Source organism: Pongo pygmaeus, chromosome 15, assembly GCF_028885625.2.
Source record: "Pongo pygmaeus isolate AG05252 chromosome 15, NHGRI_mPonPyg2-v2.0_pri, whole genome shotgun sequence".
NCBI lineage: Eukaryota > Metazoa > Chordata > Mammalia > Primates > Hominidae > Pongo > Pongo pygmaeus.
In genome coordinates this window covers 77,657,685-77,681,263 of record NC_072388.2, presented here as the reverse complement: position 1 = coordinate 77,681,263, position 23,579 = coordinate 77,657,685, and the positions used below count along the sequence as shown (strand labels likewise).

The window sequence follows — 23,579 nt, the reverse complement described above, 5'->3', positions numbered from 1 at the left end:
TATCATATGCCTTAAACACAGAAATAAGACCTGGGTCATTTCCACCACACAAGAAAAAAAAAATGGAGTAAAAACACCAGCCAGATCATTTTTTCAATTCTTGCATTGCTAAACTCCAGATTCTGAAAGGGGAATATTAACTTTATTATCTATGTGAGCACATTATACACTTTGATTCTACAATGGAGCCTCACAATAAGCCAGTTAAACACCCACTGCCAATATTGTCGTGGTAAATATTGAAACAGAGGCACAGAGAGAAGGTAAATACATATGTTCCGAGTGGGACCAAAGCAGGTGTAGGTTTGACTCTCAGCTACATCTGCTTAATGGTCACCACAGTCCTCCCCACTCCTCCTAAGAATCTCCCACTGATTCAAGATGGCTCAGAAGAAAGGAAGAAGCAAAAGGCTTCCATGGCCAAACCCTTGCTCTAATTCAATTTCAGCTATTCTTCAGCTGTGTGTAATTGATTACTAACTAAGTCCTATTGACATTGCCCCTTTTTTATTTATCAGATATGTTTGAAAACTCGACCTCCACTCTCGTTTCTTCAGGGAGGGCTCTTATCTCTCATTCCTGAATTAATACCAATGCAAACTGGACTACTATATGCTGACCTGTTGGTCTCCTGTCTTCTGTATTCAATTTATCTTCTGCCACAGTGATCTGACCTGGTTATCCCATTGTTAAACGTGGTATGCCTCCTATAAGATAATGCCTAAACTTGTTGAGAAAGCAAAGTGTTTCATGGCTGGCCCTGTCACCCCTACAGCTGCATCTTTGAAAACTTCCCCTCAAATCCCTCCTCCTCACTCTTTAAGCCCTACATGCCACCCACATGGAAAACTTACTGTTTATTGAAGTCACCTTTATACATGTGTTCCTTCTGCCTGGAATTGTTTTTCCCCTGCCTGGTCTGCCTGGGAGATCTTTGATTCTCCACCAAGCCTCAGCTCTAGTGGCACCAGTCTGTAATGCCTTCCATGATATTTCTCCCCACACTGATGTCCCAATTGCTCGGATACCAGAATATAATAGCACATTTATAAGAACCACAATCAATGCCTTTGTATCCCAAGTGCTCAACACAGTCCCTGGCACGTAGCACTCTGTAGGTATTCAGAATGAATTGGGTGGCCCTTAATTTCTTCACGTAGAAAGTGAGGATAATAATATGCAGTCTGCAGAGTGGATGTGAGGGTTAAATGACTCAGTATATATTAAGAACCAAACATAGAGAAGGCACATCATTTTTTTCAATAAATAGTAGGTTTTTTAACTTTCCTTTCCTCTTAATCCAAACTGTAGTGAAGAAGGATTCATCTCTCTGTGAAAAGAAATATGAAGCCAGAGATGCTAGAAAAGCCTGCAACAATCCCCTTGTGTTGTGTTTCAAAGCACTTGTTTCTTATAATTTAGCAGCATTTCAATTTATTGCACTATTATGGGCAGATGTCTGCTGGCAGTTAAGCTGCTTTGAGCACATGCAGTAATAAAGATACAGAGTGGCAATGTAAATGGCCACTGAGTCCCTGCATTTGACAGCACTGCAGCCAGCAGCAGGTGTGCCGTTGGTTCATAAGCAGCTGTCAAGCACTGCACCCAAGTGCTGACCCTCACATTCTCGGGTTGAATGCAGGTGTAGGTGTCGATTCTTAAAAGATCTCCAAAGTCCCCAGCCTGTCCTTCTTAGACCTGGAAACCTTCAAGACTCTAGAATAACTGGAATCTACAACCCTGATACTCTTTTTTAGAGTAACAGCACCAGCTGTGATCAGAGGTAGCTCAGACTCTCACCTGGTGGAATAACTCTCAGCTAGGGTTTATGTACTATGGAAAAACTTCCTGGAATCATAAAATCCTGTGCTTGTGGAAAGGGAAACTTGCAGAACCGGAAGTCAAAAAAAAAAAAAAAAAGAGGCTGAATCTGTGCTCTGCTTGTGGCTGTCACCAGGGATACATTTGTATGACTTAAGCAACAACAGAAAAGCAAAAAAAAAAAAAAAAAAAAAAAAGGAGACAGTTTGATTTATGTAAATGAATTGCACATTTCTTGGGAAGCCCCTTTCTCAGATACATGTCATTATCTATCAAAAAGAGTAAACAATGGACCAAAGAGGAAACAGCCTTTTCATGCTCTTTAGAAATCTAAGGTTCTATTCGTTAATCCATCAATTAAAACTCAGGTCTGATGGGCCTGAAGTGTACTCAGTACACCAAGGTATTCATTTTCTTAGATGAATGAATCAGGGAGATGAAAATTTCATTGCAGTGCTGATATAACTAAACTGAGTCCTAATCCAGACAGTTCTGCGGATTGCAAGGAAAAAGGACTCACATTCCTGCCCTTCATTCACCTTTCTCTCTCTCCTCGGGATAAGGGAAAACATTGCCAAGCTGATGACATTTGAGAATCAGAGTTTTAGAGTTGAAAAGGGCCTGAGAGAGCATGAAACCCAACTGCCTCATTTTATTCTTGCAGAAAAGAAAGGTCAGAGGATCCATCTCCAGGTCAGACATTTAAATAAAGGATCTGGAAATCTATGAGGGATGAGGGCACAGCCATAATGCAGATTCCCCTCCTCAATAGCACTGAGACCAGTAAAAGCAACCACCATTATTATATTTGACCTTGGAAGCCCAGGTTTCTGTTATTCCCACACCAGTGAGATAGCCTGAGCAAGACCTCAGTGAATCCAGAACTAATTATAAAATGGTATAAAATGTGCGTCATATCTTGCTTTCTGATTGTTATCTTTTTCTTTCCTGTGATTATTTCCTGAATCGTTGACACTGGTAGATTGCATTAGAGTTTGCAGATTATGTCTCTATTCCCTCTGCTGTGCTGTGAGCTCATGGAGGACAGAAAGTATGTCTTCTATTAATATAAATGTATATCCTCATTAGCTCACAAAGCCTGACACAGAAAAGAGCTAAATACCTGTTTATGGAATCTCCATGTTAATGTTGAAGTTAATTCCAAAGAAGCATCATAGCTTCATTTCCTACAGTTTTCTGGACCAAAAGCCACTGAAACTAAAGCTATTTAAGGTAGACTGTGTTGAGAATATAGAAATTTTAATAATTTAACTTTAATATTCTAAAGAAGACACAAAATGAATTTGGATTTTTCATAATCATGTACTACATGCTATATAGTTGTCCAAAGAAGTGATAAGTATGGTTTGATCTAAAATGATAGTGATGGAAGAGAGAGTGGACAGATGCAGGATGGGTTTGTAAGAGAAATGGATGAGACTTGCTGAGATAGATTGAATATCACAGGACAAAAATAAAAGAAAATGCCCAAGGACAGTGGGGATGCCATTTATCAAGATGCGGAAAAACTGAAAGTAAAAGAAGTCTGGGGCAGGAAGGAAGACCTCAAGATTTCTGCTTTTCAATGATATGATTAAGCTGTTCAATGATACGATTAAGTCCAACAGGACTTCACAGGATGGCAGGTGGTCTTCCAGTATATTCAAGAATTTCAACCTATCTGATTAGAATTAAGTAGCTATGTATTAAGTAGCTATTAATTAAGTAGCTTAAGTTAATCTATCAGATATCCAAATGGAGATGTCAAGTAGACAACTAGGGATATAAGAATCTGGGATTTCAGGGACAGTTCTAGGCAAGAGACCTCAATTTGGAAGTCACTAACATATAGATGACCTTTAATAACGTGGCAAAGAATAAGAGCACCAAGGGAACCATGCAGGCCAAGAAGAGACCTAAAACACAAACCCTGGAGCCCTCCAATATTTAATAACCATCTAGTATATGTATATAACAGTATATATGAAGGAAAGGCTGCTCAATGTAATGGAAAGCCTGATGCATTAGGAATAAGGAATCATAAATTCTAACCATTCTATAGCAATTTCAAGTTAAACTGATGTTGACTTAACTTCTCAGGGCTTCCAATTCCTCATTTACCAAAACAGGAATGTGGTACAGGTAACACTAATGGTATCTGCCAACCCTACTATTTTCACTATTTTCTTTTCTTTTTCTTTTTCTTGAGACAGAGTCACTCTGTCGCCCAGGCTGGAGTGCAACTGTGTGATCTTGGCTCACTGCAACCTCCACCTCCCAGGTTCAAGTGATTCTCATGCCTCAGCCTCCTGAGTAGCTGGGATTACAGGCATGCACCACCAAGCCCAGCTAATTTTTGTATTTTCAGTAGAGACGGGGTTTTGCCATGTTGGACAGGCCAGTCTTGAACTCCTGACCTCAGGTGACCCACCCACCTTGGACTCCCAAAGTGCTGGGATTACAGGCATGAGCCACCACGCCTGGCCTCTGCCAACCCTACTGTTTTCTTATGACACGATTTCCATGTGGCATATATGTAGCATTTCAATGACACAATCCAGCCTCATCAAAGATTGGTGTCTCACCCTTTCCAGGCAGAATCATTTGCTGCTGCTGCTGCTGCTGCTGCTACCCAGGATCACATAGGAGGTTGCCTAAAAAGGGAGGCCCTGAATGGAGAGGAGCAGCAGCTGCTGCCTGCATGCCTTTCCCACTGGAACAAGAGTCACCAGAGAGAAGTAAAAATACTTGTATTCTTCGTGTTCAGCTGGTGCATATGTCAGATAAATGTTGTACTGTAGGTTATTTTTCTTGACATTGGGATGAACTTGTGCTGAGCTTTATTTACTTTCTTGCCAAATGAATGCCAGGATATGTTTAGAAAAAGCCATTCAGGGAAGAGCATAGATTCAGCAATGGTCTAAAATTTAAGCTCCATGATCTACAAATAAATCAAACCCTTGGCTTTGCCTTACTGGAACTTGATGCTCACCAATTGAACTAGACAGTTTGGCTATACCAGCAAAGAGAAGATGTTGTCCCAGGTCAAGTGATCATAGCTACTTAAGTAGGACTAACTCCAGAGCAGGCTAAAGACCAGCTAGACTGTTTCCTCTGTCCAACAGGACTTCACTGGATGGTAGGTGGTCTTCTAGGATACTAAAGAATTTCAACCTATCTGATTAGAATTAAGTAGTTAAAACAGGCCTTTGCTTTTCAGGTCATGGAGACGTCTCTCACATCACTATGAACAGCCAACCAAAATAACTAGAGCTAAACAGTTGGGATGGGTAGAGACAGCTACATCTTAGAATAGCAACAGATTATGCTGAAAAAAACCTAAATACAATATCAATCGAGCCAATTTTTAGACATCAAGATTTAGAGTAGCTCATCTTCGCAGGCAGAAGAAGCACTCTTATGAGGGTAGAAGCAGGAGTTACCCAATTTTATTAGAAGAGAAACATACACATGCAAATCATTTTGATTTTTTTTATTATTATTATACTTTAAGTTTTAGGGTACATGTGCACAATGTGCAGGTTAGTTACATATGTATACATGTGCCATGCTGGTGTGCTGCACCCATTAACTCACAATTTAGCATTAGGTATATCTCCTAATGCTATCCCTCCCCCCTCCCCCCACCCCACAACAGTCCCCAGAGTGTGATGTTCCCCTTCCTGTGTCCATGATACACATGCAAATTAATCTTAGTATCATATACACAAACACTTTCTACTTCCAGGCCTTATTCTCTGACTCTCCTATACTTGGCTGATGACTTTGATCCAGGAATTGTCTCTTAGACTTATCTGTTGCTGACTTTGCTTGGGTCATTGGTCTATTTTGATGTAGTGTCTAGTGTCTGACCTGGGCCATGAAAACTCCAGTTTTCAGCATTCCATCTATGCTTTCTTCAGTGTATATACACAAGTGCTTCTTTCTAACACTCCCATTCATGTGTGGGCCCGGTGATACCAAGGGACTCACCCCCAAGGAAGTTCCAGTAGAGAACACAATTTGAGCTACTGGGACACACAGCCTTAAGAATTGTCTTAGGCTTAACACATTTAGTACAAATGATCCATTCTAGACTTAGAATTCATTCTAGAATGCTTCTACATAATAAAAATTAGAGAGAGAATGGCAAACTGAGTGACTGTGTTGATGTTGTTATGGTGAATGGGGCAGGGCTCCTTAATTCAAAAAGTATTCCATTCCTGTATAGACAGAATACTCAACACATTTTCTTCACTCTTCTTCAGAAGTGCCTCGAGTGGATGCCTAAAGTTAGAAATAGGAAACTTAAAATCCAAGAAACCTTGGATCCCCTTCTCTGGGCCACCACTCCTTCCATATAGAAGTGGCCATTCTTGCCTGTTTGTCCTACTGTTTCCCTATAGACATCTGCCATAACATCAACCACATGTTAAACATTTCTCACATTTCCCTTTGCTTCTCTGGGAGGACTATACACCCCTTGTTCACAAGTAAAGGCTGTGTCAAGTTGGTGTTTGTGTTTTGAATTGTTTGTTTGTTGCATTTCCAACCTCAAACATAGTGCCTGGAACACACTAGGGCTTCAATATATGTCAATTTCCTGCAGGAAAAATGAACAAAAGATACTCAAAAGAGTCTCCACTAAGGAATCAGTTTCAATAAAGAAAAACAATGTCACTGGGAATCTCAACCTTTCTTTGCTAGCAGAGAAGAGTCCTATAATTTTTACACTCCACTGATTCATTCTGAACATGGTGTCAGGAACAATCCAGGGGCAAAAAACAATTAGTAGGGGAACAAAACAATCAGTTGAACCGTCTGGGATTTGAGCGATGTATAGATCAAATATCTTGTATTTGCTAAGCTTCTTCTCATTTGGCCAGAATGGATGACTCTCGGCTGCACTGCACCAAGAATAATTGTCCCTCATATATCCCCAATCAGCTGCCTCTTAATGACTAGTCAGAAGTGACAATGTAAAAGGTGCAGTGACTTTCACTGTTCTTGGCAAGTTTTGGACCAACTCCCATTGATTCACCCTTGAAATGGGTGAGCTCAGAGACACCTTGTACAGCTGGCTACAGTCACTGTGCCCTGCCTCTGACAATCACAAGGCCCTTGAGTTAAGAAGAGACCCAAGAAGAAGTGAGATGTCTGAGATGACCTTTACACTGTCTTCGTAGATAACAGAAGATCTGCAACACTTTGGCAAACACCAAAACTGTCTCATGCATCTCAGAGACAAAAATGACCTTTCTATCTTCCCCAACCAGCACCAGGGTAGGTTACCCTACAAAGATATTTGGAAAGAGCCCAGGCACCTGACAGACTGACCAGCCCCCTGTGGCCTATTTCTGTCTCAGATGGGTATTTCCTCATCATAGCTCCTGTTCTGGTGGTTGCTGACTTGAAAATTCAGTGAATTTTAATTTTAATTCCATATGCTCCAAGAAAGCTCTCTCTTCCTCCTTTGTCCTCATGTCCTGTATTCTATTTCTGATCTGACTGTAAGAAGGGTTTGTAGTTCTCTTGAAATATACCTTAGCTAGTAACACAGTTGGCCCCACAGGTGGCCTTACAAAAAACATGCCTTGAAAACTGGTCATTCAGCCCTTGTTCCAGACCTGGCCCAGGATCCATCCATATCACCTATCTTCTGATACTTGGACAATTTCTGGCCACTGGCCACGGGCCACTGGTCTGTAGAGATGAGACCCTGCAGGTCTCTCCTCAAAACGTTCTTCTGTCTCAGAATCTCCATGTCCCTTTCTGTCCACTAACATGCTATTGTCTTACATCATCTTATTACAGCTTATTATATAGATGTCTCAGCTCCTCAGCTAAATAAATGATGAACTTCTTGAGGGCAAGAACTATACAGGTACAGCATTCTCAAAGCCCTAGAGCTATACCCTTAGCAAAAACTTGGTCCTGATGCAGATTATCCTTTCATAGAATATAGAAGCTGACAGCCTGTGGATAGTCAGCTTGATTCTGTGTGCATGGCATATAACAAAAATAGACCAAGCTGCAATCTGCAAACAGCTTGACTGGAATCTCCTTGTGTTGATGTTGTCTCTTTTCTTGCCTTTATCTATGCCCTTTACTTAAACTGTAAATCGGGTGCAAATGTCAGATACTGAAGTGGTGAATGAAAAGGGAATCCTCCCAGCATTCTGGCCTAGTCTACAGGGTCAGCCCTCATCTCTTTGGTCCCCTCTCATGCCCCTCCTCCCCACCCCAACAGTTTCCCAATTCCATTCTGGACATTTTTCAGAAAGGAAGAAAGCATCCAGTCCATTCTGGACTTTGTTCAGGTCCTCAACTGTCAGGGTTGCTCACTATACAGTGAACCTGTATAGTATGTTGGGTCTCCTTGCAAGGGCCTCCCAAGCTTCTCTATACTTTCTCTTTAATGGTGTTGATGAGAATAACTATGATTATAATAATCACTAACATTAAATGCTCAGGAACCTATTAACTCATTTAATCATCATCAGTATCTTGTGAGGTATGTACCTGATCATTTCTATTTTACAAATGAGGAAGTCATGTTTCAAAGATATTGACTACCATGATGAAATTCCCATCACTGCATGAGGGCCAGATTTCTCACCCAGTCTGGCCCCAGAGTTTATGTTCTTAACTAATACATCACTCTGCCTCTTATAAAACTCACCATGTTTGTAATCAGTTATTTAATGGCTAAATATTCCACTAGGCAGCAAGCTCCATAAAAACAGCAATGAATCTGTCTTGTTCAACATTGTATTTCTGAAGCTTAACCCAGGAGTTAGCTTGTAGAATGCACTAAAGAAGCACAAGTCAAATGAATGAATAAAACAGCCAGTTGGCTAGGCCCCCTGGAGTCCCAAAAGAGAATTATTTACCCTCTCTAAATAGAAAATATTTAATCAAAAAGTATCATAATCACAGTAATATTTATTATAAAGCTTCCCTTTCTGCAACTCAGTCTTAGCCAAACAAACCCAAGCATTCAGAATTAGAAAGGGTGCAATCTGGAAACCAGTAAACCCAAAAACTCTCGGAAGAAAGAAAGTGCAGGTAGGTGCAAAGGCTTGGGCTGTCCAGTTACAGTTGGGGCATGTCCAACTGTAACACATCAGCCCCACTCAGGCCCTCACTTGCCATCCTCTAGGCCGACTCACCCCTTTCGCAGGTTCTTCCCCAGTATCCGGTGCCGGTGCAGTCGCAGATGAAGCGGTTCCAGCCGTCCTTGCACACAGCATTGTTCTTGCAGGGGTAGCTGTCACACTGCTTGGCGCTCATCCGTGAACAGGAGGACTTGACACCCGCAGCGTTCTGCATCTCTGCCAGCTGTCGAATGTTCTTGCTGCGCCCATCAATGAACAGGTCGCGGATGCAGCCCACGTAGCCATAGTTGAGCATGGCAGTCCACAGCTCGGTGGGGAGAATAAGGCCAGCACGGTTCTCCGGCAGCCCTCCCAGGTACATGTCTCCTTCCAGGTCCAGGATCTCGCTCTCCCCACTGGCGGTGAATGGCGTGCGCCTGCTGTTCACTGATATAGTACCTGGGGTGGGAAGACAGATCTCAGGTGAGTCTGCCAGTTGCTTAACCAAACGAAAGAAGCCTAACAGGTGAGTGCTGAGACCAGCCATTGGCTGGCCAGGAGACAACAATGTAAGCAAAAGAATTAGCTGTTACAAGACAATGGAAAAGACAATGTAGGCTGCTTGGTTCCAATCTCTGCCAGCTAAGTCAACCTGGCCCTTAGGAAGACCCAGGAAAATCTCAGTGACCTAACATCTAGTGTACCTTTTCTCTACTTAACCCTCTTGGCTGAGACCATACAGGTTGAAAGCAGCACAGTTCCTGCCTGTATTTGAATTCCAGCTCTAATATGTATGAGCTATATAACCGTGAAGAAGTGACTTCACCTTCCTGTGCCTCAGTTTCCTCATTTGTAAAATGGGAAAATAACTGTCCGCACCTCATAGGTTGGTGTGATTAAATAAGCGAATATATGCAAAGTGCTTTTAAGAGTGACTGAGACAGAATGAGGCCTCTGTATGTTTGCCTGAGTTTTCTTCAAGGGCTCACCAACCCCCAAAAGATGGAACTTCCTCTTCTGTCTCTCTCTTCATGCACTGGTACTCTCTAGATTGAGCATTCACTACCAGCCCTGCCAGTGAATATTTTGAGCATTCCCTGTGATACATTTTAACTGAAACATTATTCCTTATTTAATCATTTAATAAATGTGTATGGAAGACCTATTCTGTCTCTGGTATAGTTCTAGGCACTGAGATGAACTTGATAGGCATGTCTCTCCTCTCATTGAGCAGATGTTCCAGAACAGAGGGACAGAAAATAAATGATATGGTTTGGCTGTGTTCCCACCCAAATCTCATCTTGAATTGCAGTTCCCATAATCCCTGCATGTTGTGGGACAGACCTGGTGGGAAGCGAATTGAATCATGGGGACAGTTACCTCCATGCTGTTCTCATGAAAGTGAGTGAGTTCTCACAAGATCTGATGGTTTTATAAGTATCTGGCATTTCTCTGGCTGGCACTGCACTTCTCTCTCTCCTGCTGTCATGTGAAGAAGGACATGTTTGCTTCTCCTTCCACCATGATTGTAAGTGTCCTGTTCAGCCATGCTGAACAGTGAGTCAATTAAACATCTTTCCTTTATAAATTATCCAGTCTTGGGTATGTCTTTATTAGCAGCATGAGAATGGACTAATACAATAAGTAACCCAATAAATGAAATAAATTAGCTAAGGGCAGGTGCTATGAAGAGAGTAAAATGGGTGGTGTGCTAGCTACTCATGTGTTCTACTTTAAAATGTAGAGTCACTGACGGTCTCTCTAGGCAGGAAGGATCCAGCCATGCAAAGTCCAGGAGAGAGAGCATGCCAGGCAGAGGGGATGGCACCCAAGGTAGGAAGGAGTGTGGCTAGAATAGAGAAGGCAAGAGGGGGTGGGCAGGAGATCAAGTCAGAGAGCTAAGCAGACCCAGGAAGGGGTTGGAGTTTGGACAGCATCAAATGAGACTGTAGAAGATGAAACCCCACAAGCTAACCTGGGACCTTGAGAACAGGGATTCTAGTCCTAAATGTCTTTATGACCCTAGGCCAGTCCCTGAACCACTTTATGGCTCAATTTCCCGAACTAGAAAATTAAGGAAATGGACTAGGTGATATCTAAACTTCCTGTCAGAAATTTTAAAATAGGTATTTATTATTCTTCACGTGCTTTATTGGTATCAAGATAAATGGGTCATGCCATCCATTAGTCAGCCTTCACCTCTGTCTGATTCTCAGTTTCTTCAGTTATGAAGGGTGTATAACCTGAAGGGCTGTGAAGATCAGATGAGATCAAGAATGAAACATACATTTTAAATTATGGGCTGGGTGTGGTGGCCCACACCTGTAATCCCAGCACTTTGGGAGGCTGAGGCGGGCAGATCACTTAAGGTCAAGAGTTCAAGACCAACCTGGCCAACATGGTGAAACCCCATCTCTACTAAAAATACAAAAATTAGCCAGGTGTGGTGGCAGGCACCTGTAATCCCAGCTACTCGAGAGGTTGAGGCAGGAGAATTCCTTGGACCTGGGAGGTGGGGATTGCAGAGAGCTGAGATCGTGCCACTGCACTCCAAGCTGGGTGGCAGAGCGAGACTAGCTCTCAAGAAATTTAATTAATTAATTAAAGTTAAAAACAATAAATAAAATGTAAAGTCAACACGAGTAGAAGCATAGAAAGGATATTAAGGGGAATTCAACAATCTACTTCACTACTCCCTCCTAGAAGTTTTCTCCTAGAGAAATATGCTTTGCCTTTTGTTTTTTAATCTTTCAAACACATATATAACAACAATAATGTCCTGGCTACCATTTTAACTATTTTATGTGCATTTTTGGACTTGATCCTCAAAACAATATTGGGAGGTAGGAGTTATTATTTTCTCTATCTTACAAAGGAGGAAGTTGAGGCCTGTATCTCTTACTATTTTCTCTGTTGCATAGTTTTCTTTCTTTACCCCTCACAGGTCCACAGGGCTAATCTGATCACCAACTAAAATGGGGGGACATCTATTGCTAAGTAAGGACAATACTAGAATCAATTTAAATTTTAGAGCCTTAAATACAACCTGAGAAAAATCTGTTCTCTGAATGTGTGACCGTAACAGTTTTGAATGCACTTAACAAATTCTAAGACTCACTTGCCCAAGTGAGGAGTGATCATAAAAGTTTTTCTAGATCACTGTTAGTCATATTATTCTTCAAGATTATCAGGGAAGGAGGCACCACATTTAGATACACTTGTTTTTATAACTATCCTTTAGTATAGATTTATAATCTAAAACAAGGTACCAGAAAACATTCTCATGAAAAAATGAAAGTTTAACAGATTGTATTAAAATTTTAGATTATACTGCTTTCATGGGACAATTGTTTGTTTACTCAGTAAGTTTTTAATAGGCTTTGATCAAATTCATCAGTAGTTCAAAAAACTGGCCAGGCCGGGCACAGTGGCTCATGCCTGTAATCCCAGCACTTCGCGAGGCCAACATGGGTTGATCATCTGAAGTCAGGAGTTCGAGATTGGCCTGGCCAACATGGTGAAACCCTGTCTCTACTAAATAGACAAAAATTAGCAGGGCTTGTTGGAGGGTGCCTGTAATTCCAGCTACTTGGGAGGTTAAGGCAGGAGAATCACTTGAACCTGGAAGGTAGAATTTGCAGTGAGCCGAGACTGCGCCATTGCACTCCAGCCAGGGCAGCAAGAGAGAAACTCTGTCTCAAAAAAAAAAAAAAAAAAAGAATTAGCCAGTGCTTTAGCTCCCAGGTATGAAATTTAAGACTTCTGAAATTCAAACATATTTGTTGAAGTTGGGTCCACTGGTGGTTCAAACAACAAAAATTGTTCCCCTACTTGAAAAAAAAATTTGTATTAGGAACAGACAGAAATGAACAAATGGCAATTTTGTGTGTTTTAGCCTGCCTGTGACATGGATAGGTAACTTTTATGCTGTGCCAAGGTCTAGGTTAGTCAGACACAAAACCCGTCCACCGTGACCTAACCTCAGAGATCCCAAACACATGCTCTTAAAAACCAACAGCAGTGTTTTCTTTATAATTCTGAAACAGCTTTCTGACTCTGCTCTTGCTGTCATTTTACTGGAAAATAGAGAAGGAGAAAGAAAAGAAGAAGAAAGATGGGGGATGTGGCAGGATTTAGCCTCCAAAGAAATAATTTTTTGGGTGTTTTTCTGTGTAAAAAGGTACACACTATTCATTCTTGCTTAATGAGCACATTTAATTTGAAGGCTCTTGGTTCTGATCAGATTTCAGACAACCAATAAAGATTCCTACTGGGCAATAAAATAGCCAGGGCTGCAATCTGCCACCCGTCTGCTCTCTGCAAAGAACCCATCCAGCTCTCCCTAAGGGCAATGCTGCTATCTCTGCTAGCTTTGGAATTATGCAGAAAAGCCAACCCACCAAAGCTCAGTCACTCCCAGTTTCAGCCTTTTGGGGAACTTATTGCTCTCTCTTACTGGCCAAATGTACCTAGAAAGAAAATATCCAAATAAAGGCTTTTTAATGTTCATCAGGAGAGTGAATCTCTATAAATATGACACATGAAGCCAAGACCCTTCTTGAGTACATCCTACCTAAATGGAGAATCGGGAAATGAGTCTGAAATGCAAATGCTCTAATTACTGCTCTTGGGAAAATGCCCTTTCTGATAGCACAGAATGTGACCTTCATTGCCACATGGTCCATAGAAAACTAAGCAGACTGTCCAGGCATTCAAAAACCCCTGACTATTTTGCCCCACCCCCACCCCCACTTTGTTACTATTCCATAGTAGCTATGTACTGCCTGGGGCAAGCTTGTTTGATGTGCAGCTGCAGAAACAAAGCCATTTAAACAAAATGTAAAAGGTTATGAAGAGGAAGAGAGAGTTAGTGGGGTCTGAACAAAGACTGAAATATAGGCTTTTACACCAAAGGAAGGCTTTAAATTGAATGTATCTTCAGGAAAAATCAATTTGCCTTTTCCTTTCTTGTCATAATTTCTCCATGCAACATGACTCTTGCCAATTATTGAAGGGTGTATTGTTGCATAAACTCTTGCACAGTGAAGTTTATCCTACAAAATAATCACATAATGCAGCATCTGTGAGGTCACAATCGGTTTTCATGGTGATGAGGAAAAAGAGAAGCAAAGAATGGGGCAGTGGGGGCAGATCACACCAGTAACATAAGAGTTGCTCCGGTAGCAGTGGAAATGCTACTTGTAAAACCGTCCTTAGCTCCAGGATAGTAGAGCTATCACCAAGACAATTGTGCAGTGAGTGACAAGAGAGATAAGTGGAGAACGTGAGACATCTATGAGACAGGTATCTTTTCAGAAACATAATTTTACAACAGCCACTAAAGAGAGTAGCAAAAGAATCAACAAGCATGCAAGGGTGAAAATTAAGAAACAGAAAGCCAAAAAACAAACTGAGAAGCTACAGCTTTCGTCGTCTCAGTCACACATCCTGCTTCTTCCTACCTGATCTGCCATCTCGCTGAATGTCCACATGGTACCATTCCCCATCATTGGCTTTCTTCTGAGTGGCTTTCACTTTGATAGTGCCAGAGCCCATGTCAAGCAGCAAGTACAGGTTGCCATCGAGGAGTTCCACAGCAAAGAAGTCTACTTTTGTGTTCTTTTGGCTCCGAGCATCCTTCCTCTCTTGGGGCTTTCCATGAGTGAAGAGGATCAGGCCATTGGGCTCTGTGGTGCGGAAGTCAAAGGAGATGGAGCCCATACGTTTAGTGTTCCACTTGGGCAAGCTGATGTAAGCCTCTGGGGTCTCAAAGTTGATGGGGTCCAGTGTGGCCACATTCTCACACTTAAATACAACTTCGCCATAGATTTTCATCTTGGTGTCCCCAATCCGGGCCAGGCGAGACAGCTCCAGACGGATGTCATTATTCTTGTAAACAACCTGTCAAAAGCCAAACAAAAGTGCCATGTGAATCAATCTTGCAAACAGTATCCATCCATCACTCACTGGGCACCTGGAAAAATGACCCAAGAAGAGGCTTCAGGACATAATCCAAAACAACATGAGAAACAATGAGACACAGGAATCAAAAAAGTATCTGAAGAAACATCTGATGTGCACACAAGCTCCAAAAAAGTCTCTATATTTCTACAGAATTTCTTTTGTCTCCTGGCCAATTTCTGTGTTGTCAGAAAGTTATACAACATAAGCTTGCATATAAAAATCAAGAGAGATCGAGTTGCATGGATTCACATACTTCATACAAAGTGATTTACTGAAGCACCCTTAGTAAAACACCAGAAACAACCTAAATGACCATCAATAGCAGATGGCACAGCATTATAATGGAATATTAGGCAGGCCTTGCAAACAAGGTATTGCTTTTGGTTTTGATGTGGAAGCTCTCCAGGTCACATTGTTAAGTGAAATTGTCAAGGAACAGGACAGAGGGTGCATTATGCTATCATTGTGTAAAAGTGTGGTGGTGTGGGGGCATTATATGTATATATGCTCCAGTAACCATAAAGTCTCTTTGGAACTATAAAATTGTCATTGGGGAGTATATTTGTGGGATTAATATTCTGGAGTGGGAGGGTGACTTACTTGTCACTGTGCCCTCTTACAGTGTTAGACTTTTTTTCAACTACGTGGATGTATTACTTGAAAGAAAAGAATAAGTGTTAAAAAACTGGTGGGGACAGAGGTCTGTTTTTGTTTTTATTTTTTGCACACTGCATGTGCCCTCTGTATCGTGGTAGAATGAGACACCCTGAAGCCCTATTTCAGTCAGTTGGTCAGGGACATTGATTTAGTTGAGAGTCTGATTTTACAAAAAATACTGAACCAGATACTAATTCACCTTGCAAAGGGGTCCAGCAGAGCTTTCTGCCTCCGTGCCCTACCCAAGGTTAGTGTACACTTCTGCAAAGCCATGGCCACTGTCCTGCAGAGTGGGTAGGTAGGTGGAGAAGGTGAGGATGGCAGTTAAAAAAATCTGTTATGACTGTCTAACAGCCACTATGGAAAACAGTGTGGAGATTCCTTAAAGAACTAAAAGTAGAACTACCATTTGATCCAGCAATCCCACTACTGGGTATGTACCCAGAGGAAAAAAGTCATTATACGAAAAAGATACTTGCACACGCATGTTTATAGCAGCACAATTTGCAATTGCAAAATTGTGGAACCAACCCAAACACTCATCAATCAACAAGTGGATAAAGAAAATGTGATATATATATATGAATACTACTCAGCCATAAAAAGGAATGAATTAATGGCATTTGCAGTGACCTGGATAAGACTGGAAACTATTATTCTAAGTGAAGTAACTCAGGAATGGAAAACCAAACATTGTATGTTCTCACTGATATGTGGGAGCTAAGCTATGAAGACGCAAAGGCATAAGAATGGTACATGGACTTTGGGGACCTGAGGGGAAGGGTGTGTTGAGGGTGAGAAATAAAAGACTACAAATAGGGTACAGTGTATACTGCTTGGGTGATGAGTGCACCAAAATCTCACAAATAACCACTTAAGAACTTATTCATGTAACCAAACACCACCTGAACCCCAATAACCTATGGGAAAAAAATCTGTTATGACTTTCTAAACCAGGTATAATCCATCTAAAAGCAGAAATTAATCTTTCTCCCTGAAATTAGAATTTCAAAAAAGTTTTACTCTTATTTGAACTGAAATTTGATATAGTACCCTGGGATGGTTTTTGGCGCTCTCATCTCTGAGCAATGTCATATCCATAAAAACTTAATAAGCAGAAAACAATGGAAGGGAAATAGACAAGGATCTGAGTATTGAGCATCCAAACTATTTTCCTATTTTCTTTATATTACCTTATTCAAATTCTAAGTCAGGACCCAGATTTAAGTTTGAATTCCACATTTACTACTTACAAGCTATGTGACTTTGGCAAAGTAAATTTTCTGAGTCTGTTTCCTCTCCTGAAATGGGGAACATAGGAATAAACAAACTATTTTGTAATAATAAAATTATTTAAAACATGCGAAGCACTTGGGAATGCAATATCATAAGGGCACAAAAGTCGCAGCTATTTGGAAGGTTATTGTTAATCTCATTTCGTTATTTCCACAGCCCTGAAAAGGTTGCATTATCATCTCCAAAACAACAATCGCTAATTTCTAAAATAAGCTTCATCTGTCCATATCTGTGAGATAAAGTTAATTGGATGGGTCACTCCAGCACATATCACATAATCCCCCATATCCAAATGTAGAATTAGTTCCCATCTCCCATCACTAGGAGAGAATCAAGCAAAGCTGTTTGCATTCTAATGGATATTACAAGAGTGATATATAACTATGACGAAGCATTGAAAATGACTCACTATTATGTAACCTTGACTGACCATGGACCTAACCATAGTCAATAACATTGAAAATAATGATACTAACACTTATTAAGCACCTACTACCAGGCACCATGGTAAGGATTTAACACCTCTCCATCCCATTAGATACAGACAACACCCATTTGAGATACCTGTAATCATTCCGTTATTTTACAGATGCAGAAACAGACACAGAGAGTAGTTAGGGAACCGGCCCACAGGCACACAGCTGATAAGTGGCAGAGCAGGACTTGAACCTAGGCATTTGGGCCCCAGGGCCCACATGCTCAGAACCAGGCCCCACTAGCAGCACCTGTGAGGCTTATCTTTAACATTACATGGAAAGTCATGCATGCTCAACTTCACAATTCAAAAGCTGAATTTTTCATTTTAGCTAAACTGGGCTGACCGTGTGCAAAGGGAAATATTGCAGATCCTCAGGCAATCACTCAAGTGAGTAAACCAGAAAAGAAATCATAAAAGTTTAATGAGTGTCAGCTTCTCCTTTCTAACCCTCACTATTATACCTCAGCATGTGAGAGCTCTTTGTCATAAACAAACTTGGCTTTTTCTGCATTTGGGTTAAATGCCTATGACTAGAGTTCCTAGTAAAGGTTAATTATTAATGTATAACAATAGGTCACCCCAAAGGGACAGAAGGAGGCTTGGCTCCATGGAACAATAAATAGAAAGAGAGATCAGGCATTCCTACAGGAGGCTGGGGACAGAATAAAAAGGAGGAGAAAAAAAAAAAAAAAGCCTTTTAACAAGATACTAGAGCAGTGAAGAGGAACTCTTCTGTGAGAAGGGTACCTAACTGAGACTGGGAGAGAAGGTGAATAGCCGGAATGAAGATTTCTGAAGAGATAGGTAAGAGAATCAAGGGCCAGAAACTGGCCAGACAGAGATAACCAGACTTCTCTCAAAGGCTCTTTGAAGGTGAGTGCTCTATCTACTCCATGGCCCTGAAATTACTTGTCTATTTATATGGAGTTTTCACTGTCGTGAATAAAAAGCCAGCACCACTCTCACTGACAGCTGAATAACGCTTCTGAGTCCCATTTTATTTATTCCAAAGGTAAGAGCCTCGATATCTGTTCTACAAACTGTCCCTCTTTCCCACCCCACAAGGTTGTTGTCAAGATCAAGTGGGATGTTAGACATAGTAGGACACAGACAATTCTAAACTGGCACACAAACCTAGGAAGAAACAATTCCATATCTTCATCTCCCATGGTGTTGGGGTTCTGTTGGAAATGGATAGGGTCCTGAATTGAGGTTCTGTGAAGGTTTTTCTACCAAGAGGAAAAGGACAGGAGGGCAAGGGACTTGTAGCCCAGTGATGCTCAACTGGGACTCTCCATTGTTAATATCCTCACCTTCCCCACCTGTTCTGTGCAGAACCACAGCCACAGCCATGCAGAAGTGTACTAGCACCCGGGTCAGCATGGAGGCAGAAAACCCTGTTGGACCCCCTTACAAGGCAAATTAGTGTCTGGTACAATGTTCTCTGTAAAATCAGACTGTCAACTAAATGAATGTCCCCAAATGGCTGGCTGAACTAGGAAGAGATGTGGCATCAAGTGACAGAAAGCAGCCTTGGCTGACAAGTCGCCTCGGCGAGGAGCAATTAAAGACAAAGTAGAAACGGCTCCCCATGGGAGAAGATGTCACACAGACTGGGAGGTACAGAAACAGAGTCACAAACAGTGACAAGCTGGTCTTACTATCCCACCCATGGGCTTGTAAAGACTGCTGTTTGGACACGTAACTCATGCTTAGGAGACCAGACAGTAAAACAGTTGAGGACAGAATCTCAGAGTTAAGACAAAGTCTCTCAGGAAAAAAATATGCTTATATTCCTGTATGATCTTTAATACAGTGACACACAGGAGCAATACCAGGAGTAAGGCAAGCTGAGAGCCGGAACAATATAAGAAAAATTAAGAGTCTACCATGTGCCGGGTACTTTGCAAACACTGTTTTATATCATACACAATAAGCAAATGAAATAGGTAGCATTAGCCCCATTTTACAGACATGGAGTTCAGCAGGGATACATACTTGCCCAAGATCATGTAGGCTATTAAATGCATAAACAGGACTTGAGCCCTTATCTCTCTGACAGCACTGGGGTAAGGATATGCTCCAGAGGGGGCAATTTCTAGGCCCTCCTGTACCCCATGCCTACACACAAAGCAGAAACCCCTTAGTCATGCACAAAAACCACACCCGAGTCCATCTTGATGTGCAAAGCCCTTCCCCTCCTGTATAATCCATTTCTAATGGATGTCTATACCTCCCCGCTTAGGGGTTACCTCAGAGGCTTCTGTATGAACCCAGGTGTTATTGCTTCTGCATTTTTGTTCACTGGGTTTCCTAGGCTGCAGTGCCTTTCTCTTCAGCCTCTCTAAATGGTGCCCCTTCCCTAGGATTTTCAAATCCATTCGAGAATTTCCCTGGCTACTCCGGTACTTGGTGATCCCACAATCTGATAAATCAGAATCCTTTTATTAGCTACCAATGAGGAAGCTGTCTGCCCCATTGCCCAACCCACTTGATTGGAAAAAGAGAGAGTATTCTAACCCTACATGATGCATTTATTACTTCAAATTCTTCCAAGGTATTTGAGTTAGAAGGCAGGTGAATGAGAATAAACTAAGAATTAGAGATAGTCCCCACTCAGAGAAGTATTTTCTTCTCTCCCTATGCCATCTTATCCCAGGCCACTCTGTTCTCAACTTTCTGAGAATGTGTTTCCACATGTTCTGTTGTAAATGCCCCATCCCTATGCACTCCAGCAAGGGAACTAGAAAGAATGAAGGGATGTGGGCATGTGCCCTGGAGTGCCCAGATGGCTTCTTGGCACTATTTCTCCTGACAAGGAATAGGAGGTTTACCGCCTGGTCTTTCTTTTCTCTTGTTTTTAAACTATCTGCATAGAGGACAACTTCAATAAAAAACACCAGGTCAGCGGATAAGACCATGTCACTCACAAGTTTGTGACTTGAGGCCTGAGCACCAATGATCCACTCCACATCAGTGGAGAATGTTGGAAAGTAAGGATGCTGTGGACATTTTCTGAAGTTGGAGAAACGGAATGGTGGAGAAGCCAGTATTGGGGTACCATGAGTGGAACAGAGTTGATTACAAATCTCAGTAAAGCTTTTCAACTGTATACCTAACTGCAAAGTCGTTTACTCACAACAAGCAAAAAATAAATATATACTTATCTCCCTTCCAAATTTAATCATTTGACAATAGATAATAATGAAATGAACCTTTTCTCTTCAGCTTCCAGGATGATACAGCTTCTAGATAAAACTTTTGGGCTAATCTTTTTATTGCGTAACGTTCCTACTCAGGACAAAAGAATGACTAAGAAGTGTTGTGAAAGAATCTTGCTTCTGGGGTCTCCACGGAATCACACATCCCACTGTCTCTGCCCCTCCTCCCTTCTCTCCCTCAGGCAGCTGATGGCTTGGGCCTGCTGTGATATCTCCCTCCTCTAAACTGTCCGTTCCACTCACTCATCACTTAAAACTCTCTCAACTTTGTTATCTTTGTACAGCACAAGTCTTGTCTTTTCAATAGATTTCGAACACCTTACGAGCAAGAAATATGAATTACACCTTTTAAAATCTGAAATTGCTCCTACCTATATAGGTGCTTAACAAATGTTCATATCTTTATTAAATTAGATGTTAGATTGAAGTAGCAGTATAGTGCCATGGTCATGATCATGGCCTTTGGAGGCACCCTAACCAGGGTTTGGACACCTTACCAACTGTGTTACATTGGGCACGATATTTAACTTGTCTCAGCCTATGTTCTTCAACTGTAGAATGTAGATAATATCTTATCTCATAGGATTGTAAGAAATAAAGGAGATGATGGTCCCACATATAAAAGTACTTCACATAGTTTCTGACCCTCGATAAGCACTCAATAAGTGATGGCGATCACTATTAATTTTGCTATTTACTGAGAAAAGCCAGAATAAATCAACAGACAGTATAGCATGGAGTCATTAAGAAGGAAAGATTCAGGCTGGGCAAAGGGGCTTTCGCCTGTAATCCCAGCACTTTGGGAGGCCGAGTCAGGTGGATCACTTGAGGCCAGGAGTTCAAGACCAGCCTGGCCAACATGGTGAAACCCCATCTCTACTAAAAATACAGAAATTAGCAGGTATGGTGCAGTGTGCCTGTAATCCCAGCTACTCGGGAGCCTGCAGTGGGAGAATCGCTTGAACTCCAGAGGTGGAGGTTGCAGTGAGCTGAGATCGCACCACTACACTCCAGCCTGGGTGACAGAGTGAGACTCCATCTCAAAAAAAAAAAAAAGGAAAGAAAGAAAAGAAAAAGAAAGATTCTCTCTTGAGGATAACTTCTAAGCCAATTGTCAAGCCTAAGAGGCAGGGCTACAACAAAAGAAAAACTCTGGATTTAATAAACTATAAAATCATAACTTTATATATTTATTTATAAGTTATATATTATTTATTTATGAACTTCATATATGTATTTATAAATTATATATACTTATTTATAAATTGTATGTACTTAATTGCCTAATGTGACATTTATGAGATGCACACACACCAAACACTTGCTCAGATTTCGATTCATATTCATGAACATCATTTTTCATCACAGGATGCCATTGATCAAACTCTAACAGTGAAGTCCAAGCACAAATGTGGCAGCAGATGGTCCTCTTAGATCCCAAAGTCTGAAAAACCTAATATCTGGCATGACCAGAGCCACATCTGCATCTCTGGTCTTGCTAACAGGGGTCAGTAAACTAACTCCACCTGCTGAGATACAGCTGACATCCCACCTGGGGCTCGTAGTCCCAACTGCTGCATCGCATGGATGCCACCATTTTCATGCTTTATATTTTGTTAACAGTGGTCAGGATCTGCCAAAGACAAAAAACTAAGCACCAAAAATAGAAAACTGGAACTGAGGTTCAGACTTGCAAGGCAGGAGCCAGAAAATGTCCAAGTTCTAGAGCTCAAAATAAAAGTTAAAAAGACTCCAGATAAAGTTGAAATCAATAGTACAATGTTGACAGTTAATTAATTTTTTAAAATTCCATGTGATCCAACAGTCTATGGGTCAAACAAAGCGTATCTGAAAGCTAGATTTCACCAGATGGGGCCATCTCTGATCTATGGCCCTATTTGTAAGACAGTGGCCAGGAAAAGATAAAAGGGACATATGGCAAGCTGGAGTAGAAGAAAAGATCCAGGAAACTGATGTTGAAGTAGCAAAATCCTTAGATCATACCTCATTCTGAAAAAAGCCATTCAGTCATCTAGGCATGCAGGCAGGCCAGCCAGAAAAAGAGAGACAGCTACAAACCAGTCAGTTATTCTGCCCTCATGAATCACAGAGCCATGAGTGCCAGCCCAAGAGCCCCGCTGATAATGCGAGTCATTACTACTGGTGCTCAAGTTAAGCGTAGGCTTTAACAAGTATTTACTTGATGGATTCTTTGTGAAAGGAAAATGATCCTATAGGTTTATGCCCAGTTACAGATGTGAACAGTAAGTAGTTAAGCAAGATTTCTGACCCTTTGCCTTATTGAATGCTCCATGCCTGTTTAGAGTGGAGGTCTCAATTTTATTCTTCTCAAGAAGAACTTTCTTAGGACTTTTATTCCACTTAAATGGCTGATCAGGAACAGGCTGCAATGTATTTGTGTATCTTATAGAAAAAGTTTCCAGGCTGGGCGCAGTGGCTCACGCCTGTAATCCCAACACTTTGGGAGGCCGAGGCAGGTGGATAACGAGGTCAGGAGTTCAAGACCAGCCTGGCCAAGATGGTGAAACCCTGTCTCTACTAAAAGTACAAAAATTAGCCAGGCATGGTGGTGGGTGCCTGTAATCCCAGCTACTCGGGAGGCTGAAGCAGGAGAATCGCTTGAACCCGGGTGGCAGAGATTGTGCCACTGCATTCCAGCCTGGGTGACAGAGTGAGACTCCATCTCAAAAAAAAAGAAAAAGAAAAAGTTTCCAGTCAATCAAGTTTCTAGAGCATTAAGGATACTATAAAGGCTCAGTCTATCACAGTCTATCACAGGCTTGCTCTTTCAAGCTTTATCATCTTCACGGAGTCTACTAAGCTTCTACTAAGTTAACAAATTGACATAGACAGACCCAGGCAGAGACATAAGACATGAACTGGCAAGTAGGGGGCGTAATTCTCCGAGACAGAACTAGTCAATGGGTAGTTTTAAAAGTTTCTAGTTGCCAGTTAATGTTTTCAGACACAACTGGCCCACCGAGCAGCCTTTGTACTCTGCTTGTGGAGGGCTGGGAGACGCCC

General features: G+C 41.5%; 1 protein-coding gene across 16 annotated transcripts in view; it reads right to left on the bottom strand.

Moving 5' to 3' along the window:
• The window catches only part of NRXN3 (neurexin 3), a 1,699,552-nt gene that overhangs the window by 1,134,302 nt on the left and 541,671 nt on the right, over positions 1–23,579 (bottom strand). For all 16 annotated transcript variants that reach the window (XR_008493626.2, XR_008493627.2, XR_008493628.2 and 13 more), the window contains 2 exons: positions 14,381–14,819; positions 8,994–9,377 (listed from right to left, as the gene is read on the bottom strand). Coding sequence is in view for 13 of the 16 variants with exons in the window: in XM_054448164.2 (XP_054304139.2) it covers positions 8,994–9,377; positions 14,381–14,819 (823 nt within the window). In the remaining 3 variants the exon portion in view is untranslated. The remainder of the gene's footprint in view (positions 1–8,993; positions 9,378–14,380; positions 14,820–23,579) is intronic.